Source organism: Elephantulus edwardii, unplaced genomic scaffold (genome assembly GCF_000299155.1).
Source record: "Elephantulus edwardii isolate Elephantulus edwardi_28Jun2011 unplaced genomic scaffold, EleEdw1.0 scaffold00069, whole genome shotgun sequence".
Lineage (NCBI taxonomy): Eukaryota > Metazoa > Chordata > Mammalia > Macroscelidea > Macroscelididae > Elephantulus > Elephantulus edwardii.
Window position 1 is genome coordinate 9,051,279 of NW_006399819.1, and position 8,198 is coordinate 9,059,476.

General features: G+C 35.3%; 1 protein-coding gene across 1 annotated transcript in view; it reads left to right on the forward strand.

Moving 5' to 3' along the window:
* The first annotated feature begins 769 nt into the window (after positions 1-769).
* The window catches only part of ELTD1 (EGF, latrophilin and seven transmembrane domain containing 1), a 218,516-nt gene continuing 211,087 nt past the window's right edge, over positions 770-8,198 (forward strand). The window contains exons 1-2 of the mRNA XM_006888583.1: positions 770-791; positions 2,189-2,338. Of these exons, the coding sequence (XP_006888645.1) occupies positions 770-791; positions 2,189-2,338 (172 nt within the window). The remainder of the gene's footprint in view (positions 792-2,188; positions 2,339-8,198) is intronic.

Genomic DNA, 8,198 nt, shown 5'->3' on the forward strand with positions numbered 1-8,198 from the left:
TTCCAAAGCCTCTTACATCTTGAACTTTGTGTTTTGACAGTGGATTTTTAATAAGTTGTTTCAAGCATAATCCAAACTGTAGACAAGATAGAATACAAACCTCCAGATGTATTTCCCATCAGATCTAAACACTGGTCTGGGTGGTCATAAAAGCAGGGAAGTAACTGAAACTGACTCATAGCAAACAATACTGTATATAAATAAATAAATATATAAATTATATAAAAAAATGAATACATCTTATTTTTGCAGGAGTGAGGGCAATGCTTCATTACAGGGACCCACCTCTCCTATCAACTTCTTGGCCTATTGTTCTTGATGGAAATTTATTAGTGAGTAAGAACAATGTGTTCTGGCACTTAGTTTGCAGGCAGGACCCCTAAGACCTTTTTGGGTGTTCTCTCAGGAGGAAACCTCCATGAGTTTATAGAGGGGGCTGGCTTGCCAGAGCAGGGTTTGAGGGTGACACTGTACTCTAGGACCTGCCCCAGGGCCACATTGATTTATGGAGATTTGCAATAGATCTCTTGTTGATGATCTAAGAGGCAAAGAGGTGGCTTGGGGGAAGGGCTCAGGGCCGGACATGGCCTGTAGACTGGGGAACTTGATACACACATTAACACAAAGGAGGCCGGAAAGTGTCCGGAGGAAGCCCATGCGTCACAGGGGATGGAGCCTGGTCCCTGCTGCCCTTGTCCTGCTGCGTCCCATGTACAAGGCCAGCACACCCAGCCTTGCTCACTGCCTGCTCCACCAGAGGCTGCCGCCAATGAACCTCCTCCCGCTCTTAGGTGAGTGCAAGGCACCACTGTCACCTGAGGTTGCTGTAGAGACAGATCACTTGTAGGGAAGGGATTTCTATCAGCTGCAGTTAGATTGCCAAGCGCATTTTGCAAACTTTCCTATCCAAAGAGACATATCAGGAAGTTTTCCTCCTTCGCCTTTCAACTTTGAGAAACCTGGGCCAGGGGATCAAGTTACCCTGTCTTTTCTGTCAAAAGATCCCCAAAACCTCAGACTAAGACCTTTCCCTTGCTCTTCTCACAAAAAATCCATTGGGAAATCCTAAATGGTAGCATTTAGGGGAGGCTTTCTGGCATTTTAAGGAAATTGCCGGCTCTGGGTTTCAGTGCATTTAAAATACCATTTTGATGATGCTGTGAAGGAAGATAATAAATCAAATCCTCGAAGATGAATTAATTCTGGTTTAGACAGCATATACTGTCCTGTGTGAGGCTGAGATTTAAAATAGAATGTTTAAGAATCTCTTGGTGCCAGATAAGGACAATTTATCTCTGATGACTGTTTTCAGAACAATAACTTGCATGATTCATAACTATCCATTCCCAAACAGGCTTCTCTTGAGAAGGCCTGGAACAAAAATAAAAGGGGAGCTTCCCTTGCTGTTCCTTATCTTATCCTAACAGTCCACAAAATACCAGCCAGACTTTATTTTCAGTAACTCTAATTTCAACTGTTCTGTTTTACAGTTCATTTTTGTTGTTGATGTGTGTGGTGATTTATTTTACAAAGATCAATCTTTGACCATCATGTTGAATTTCCTCCTGATGGAAAGAAAAGCAAAACATTTCTTTTTTATTATTGAAAAGTGAGAATTGAAATGAGATTGTTAGAACACAGGAAGAGAATATAAACATGCTTGTTCTTAGAGATGTTAAGATTGTAGCTCTTTATTTGAAAACACAACAACTTTTAATTTGAATATGCAATTTACTTTGATTTCTGCACAGAATCACGCCTAGAGGAAGAAAATGACTTCACAATCATGCAATTTTACCTTTGAATGTATCTACCTCAGGATGAAGGGCTAGATTTGATGTTTCAGGGGCAAGGATCTATGAATGCAGGTTTCATTATAAAGTTGGGTTGTTTATTACATTTTAGCTTAGTTGCAATTTACTCGTTAAGTTTGAAATTGATGAAAAGCTATTATCCCTTTACTTACCTGCTCTTGCGCTGTTATTTAGTTAAATGCACCTTTGGGAACATTCTTATAATCCATTTACTCAAATGGAAAGGAAAAAGAGTATTAGAAAAATTTAGAAAAATTTATAATCAGTAGCACTACTGACAAAGCACTATTTTGTACTTGTGTTTTAATTCCGCATGCTTAGAGGGTTTTTTCCTTATTTCTTTTTGAAAAGATATTTTTCTCTATTCTATTTAGTGGCCTTTTCCATTTTACTGGATTGTACCTATACTCAAAATTGCACCAAGACACCTTGTCTTCCAAATGCCAAATGTGAAATACAAAATGGAGTTGAAGCCTGCTATTGCAATTTGGGATTTTCAGGAAATGGTGTCACGATTTGTAAAGGTAAACACGCTTTAATACTTCCTTGGATTTTAATGACAAAATAGAATCAGAGCTTAAAGTCTAACAACGAATTTTTTTACATCCAAGCATTTGATTTCATGATGTTGGGGGATGGGAAAATAGATTAAATAACTTTAAATGTCTCATGTCAGAATTTATATTTGATTTTTGGTTCTTTATGACTCCATGCTCTATATTCTTTTGGTGTAAATGTTAAAGACTGGCATAAGGGTCAACTAAAGATGGAAAATTCTAAGTTCTAGAGAGCAGAATTAGTAACTTTGAGAATGTAAGAGCAGGCTCTACAGGTGTTATCACTTCAGATACCTTCTTTACTACCTGATTGACAGTTACTGCAACATGGGCCTGAGTGTGGCAGCTATCATAATAGTAGTACAGAATAGTCAACCCAATGGCCCCTAGCAACAAACCTAAAGGTAGAAATGAACAGAGAAATAGATGTAGAAGAGGAAAAAAATGATTTGAAGAGGCATGTCTTTCTGAAATGGTAGGTGTTTATATAACCTCAGACTATAATTTAGAGGGTGATAGAAGAATGATAGGAAGAGTCTTTACTGGGTGTAATTAAACGTGATAGCTTGAATAGCAGACCAACATTCCATCATCTATTTAATTTCTTGCCTTTGGTCTTCATCAGGACCTTATTCTCCCAAGAATCTCTGAAATCTCCTGACCAGTTCTTTTCCTTTTCAATAGAGGCTAGTATCCATTGGGTTAATAGACTAGCATTTTGTATAGGAGAGAAGGAAAAAAAGTTCCAAGTCACACAAATTAATTTTAGAATATCATTAAATGGCAAGTTCAAATGAGAATTGTTTGGTATAATATTCCTAAATGTATTTAAGGCTTTTTCTAATTAAGTCAGCATATTATACAGTGTTAATATTGCATGTGTTTGCTTATAGCATAAACAACTTGTGTCTTGGAATTCAATTTGATAGGGTCTTAAAAAAGATTAAATATGTGGTATATAGTAAGACCAAACCCCATCATAATTAGTTTAATGTTTAAAAAATGTAGAGCAAAGCTAGAGTTGCTTAATGTTGCATTAGATCAGGCATTACTGCTTGTACATACAGCCAGAATTTGTAATAAACAATTCCACAGTTACTACATTATTCTCTCCATAAATAATTGGAGAATTTTATTGCATATTTAATTGAATGACATTATGGCAAGTTGATAGTTGCATGACCTTCAAAATATTCCATCAAATATCTTTGTGTGCTTTTCTGCTAATCATTACAAATTGAACCATGGTAATTCAAAAACCTCTTTCGCCTTTTAGTTATTTAGATACTTTTCAGCTTTCATAATTACCATAATTAACATCAATATTTTGCACATTTGGGTCTTCAGTAACCAAGCAGCTCATGCTTATAGTTTTAATGGGTTCTTTTAAAATGCATCTTCTATTTCCTCTTGCATTCTCCTCTACTGTAGCCTAAGTCAGAGTTGTTACGTATGTACCATCAAGTCAGAACCAATCCATAACTGACACTATGGATGATTTTTAGAGGCTGTAAAACACATGGAACAATATTGTCCATCTTTCACCCTGGGACATGGATCCAAACTGCCTCCTTAGCTCTAGCCACCAGAATTCCCTGTCAGAAGTCTAAGCAGTATTCAGCCAAAAAAAGAAAGAAAAAAATTTCTTTAAGAAGAGATATTAGTTCATTTTAATATGCAACGTAGAACAGAATTTGCAACGAGATTTTCTTACAATTTTCAGCTTTGTGTGTATGGGGTTAATTTAAAATCCCTCCCAATGAAGGAGCTCCCAGAACACTTGTGATCTTGCAAAATGTATAATTAGACCAAGAGGCTATTGTGCAAACAGATTAAGGTAATAGTGCATGGTTTCAAATTAAGAGTGGAGTGTGTCAGGGTTGTATTCTCTCTCCATACCGATTCAATCTGTATGCTGGGCAGATTATTCAAGAAGCTCGACTCTATGAAGCAGATTCTGACCTAAGCTTTGCAGATGACACAACCTTACTTTCTGGAAATGAGGACGACTTGAAGCACTTGTTGCAGAAGATTAAAGAATAAAGCCTTCAATATGGATTGCATCTCAATGTCAAGGCAACAAAAAAATTCTTATCACTGGACTGCAGGGCAACATCATGATGGGTGGAGAAAACAGTGAAACTGTCAACAACTTCAACTTACTTGCATCCACAGTCAACAATCTTGATACCATCACCCAGGAATTCAGGAGATGCATTGTGACCCTCAACCACATGTATTGACACAGTGATTGACACACTGTATCAGGAACTGTGAAGATGGCTCAGGATAAAACAGGGTTCAGATCTGTTGTTCATTGGGGTCATACTCAACTTGATGGCACCTAAGAAAAACAAAAATTGTTTAAGAAACAGAGTTCTTTTCTTTTTGGTACCATTATCAACATCATTATAATGGAAATAGACTCCCTCATAGTGTACGAAGAAAACCCAACATTACTACATGTACAGTGTTCAAAGAATTTTGACATGTTCCTTAGAACACAGATTACATGGTCTCATAGAAATATGTTTTAATAAGGATGAATTTATTTTATCCAGCTGCATTTTGTTGAATATCTTCATTGTCATATCATAGTCATCAGAATAGCTAACATTTACTGTACTGAGTCCAAGATATTATCAGATTAAACTTTCTATACTACTTATTTTTATTCATATTTTATATGTAAGAAAACTGAACCTTAATAGGTAAGGTGAATAGGTCAAGTGACATAATACATATGGGTTGGATCTCTTATTTGAACCCATGATTATCTGAACCTTTGATTAATGGATAAGGAGCTGTACTGCCAAACCGAAGTCATTTAGCTTGAATTCACCACCTGCTCTGTGGGAGAAAGATGGGAAACCTCCTTCCTTTAAGGTTTTCTATCTTTCAAAATTTGCTGAAGGTCAGTTATGAGTTGTTCCCAACTCTTATATAACAATAACAATAATATGTCCTTTAAGGAAGACTGGTGTAGTGTTTAACTCATCAGTTTCAATCACAAAAGGTTGACTATTAAGAATACATCAAGAGCTCCCAAGGAGAAAAATAAAAGATGGGCATTCTTCTCCCCTGAAGATTTATGGTTTCAGAAACTTGATGGAGAGTCAGAAATATATTTTTATAGTTAATCTTTCCCAAAAGGACAGAATGAAATTGCGCTTTGGAACTTTGGAATTCTGACTAAATTCTTATTACTAACTCAATAAATATATATATATATGGGTAAATTACAGGATATATATATATATATATATATATATATATATATATATATATATATATATATATATATATATATTACAGGGTATACCAAATATATAGGATATATTTACTAACTGAGTATTAAGAATTTAGTCAGAATTTCAGAGTACTCTGTACTACTTATCAGGGAGTTCTGGTGGTCTAGTGGTAGGAAGCTGCAATCCCAAAGGTACAAGGTTTGAATCCATCAGCTATTCCATGGGAGAATGATAGACAATCCTCTTCCCACATAATTAACTGCCTCTGAAAACCACCAGAGGGTCAACTATGAGTTTGTTCTGACTTGACATCTTACAACAACAACAATAACAACAATAATACATATCAGAATGAAACAAATTGAAACTTCTTAAAAAATACTAATGAAATAAACCCTTGGTTAAGAATTTCCAATCACACTGTATTAAAAATTAGGGTAAACACAATGTTTTATAGTACTGAAGACTGGAACTACTCTGTGATGCTCAAGAAAACTTTGAAGACTTTAGAAGTTCATTAGATCAAAGAAGGCAAATATCATTGACCATTTTAAACTGGACCATATTGTCATTAACACTATACAGAATGTGTAGCTTGACATCCCCCTTATATGTTCCTCTAATTTACCTTTATAATCATGTCTCCAAAGCCAGGAAAATATTAAATATAAAGTGAAAATAAAAAATTGTGAAAAGTATCAATAATTGCAGAAGAGGCTACAACTAGTCAATCATCAGAACAATTAATCAACTCTCCAGTAGATTTTTAGAGGCTGTAAATCACATGGAACAAGACTGTCCATCTTTCACACTGGAAGTAGCTGGTGGCTTCAAACTGCCTGCTCTGGGTTGTAACAAAGCTCCTTACTTCTAGGCTACCAGAGTTACCTGTCACTAGTCTAAGTCAGTCTTCAGCCAAAATGAAAAAAAAAAATCCTTTAATTTAATACTTCAAGTTCTTTTGATCTGCAACACAGAACATAATTTGCAATTAGATTAATTTCAAAATTTTCAATTTCATATGAATGTTAGCTTTAAACACATTATACATGAATGAAACACAATGTAAATGAAAGATTGTATAAAACACAATATATTTGCATAAAAAGGGAGAAAAATGCAAAAGTGAAAGGTTCTACCCTATGAAAACTACAGTTATTACAAAACACCACAATGGTTTAATAAAAGAATAGAAAAAGGCTTCTGATAGTTTGGGTAGACAATTAATATGTCCATTAACCTTATTTTAGTGCAAGAAAGGCTAAATGTCTTTTCAATCACCTGAAAGCTGAATGTTCAGCAAGACAAAGGTGATTGTGAAGAAGAATTTGTAGTGGGTAGTTTAGTTTAGCTTAGTTTAGCGTACCAATTTGCATAGCATTAAAGGAGAAGATAAAGCTGTGAATGCACACCTAACTACTATGAGCAATTTCCTGAAATATTGAACAAAAAATGAGGAGGGAGGTTATTTGACTTATATTAAATGTGAGTAAGACTGAATTATTTGGAGAAACTCGTCAGAAAAATATACTCTAAAAATTATATTGGTTTGCATAAAAAATTCATATACATTGTATATCATTCATATATATTGCATTTCACATATTATAACAGGAAAAAAAATGTGCACCAGGGTATAAGACATCCAAACACGGAGTAATGTTATAGGACAGACTTGAGGGTAAGGCATCCAGTGATTTCAAGCTCAAGTCTTTCTTTGTGTGTTATTAAGGTTTTGCACCATCAAGTCAACAGCGATTCATAGTGACCAATGAACAATAAATCCAAAACTTGCCTTATCTTGAACCATCCACATAATTTATGACATGCTTCAGAATTGTTGCAGTCACTATGACAACTGATCTGTTTTACTCAGTGTCTACCTTTTCCAGTGTGCTCTCTTTTTTATCAAGTCCTGGCCTCTCTTGACAACATGTCCAAAGTATATAAACAAAGTTTCACCATCCTTGCCTCCTGGTTGCACTTCCTTCAGGACAAATGTATTTATTCTTTTGGAAGTGCACAATATATTCTAGACTCTTTACCAAAACTATGATTTAAAGGGATTTTTTTTAGATCTTTGTTATTTAGTGTCCAAAATTCAGATGCATATAAAGCGAAGGATAGCTGATATTCTTACCGTTTAACGCTTTACAAGGCCCTCGACAGCTTTGCTTGAGGAGCTCCACCTGAATCGTTTTGCTTTTATCACTGAGGCATGCCTTTCCATTTGTTCTTCAGCTTCAGCATTGCAGAGGGAGTTACGCCTTTTTGATTTTCTGACTCTAGCTCTTTGCTGGGAAGTAAATGCAAATACGTGGTTTGTAATTATAAATCATAAATCTATAAATCATCTATAATCATTTAGTTCTCAAGCCTTTTTAGCCCAGCTCTTGTACATTATTGCTTAGCCAAGACAATACTTGTTAGTGCAGCACAGATTTTTAAACAAAGCTGATAGAACAATGTTGTTTATATAAGAATTAACTTACTATTTTAACCATTTATTGGGTTATCAATATGTTGAGTATTAATATGAGTTCAGGGAGATCTGGTGGCCTAGTGGGCGAAGAGTT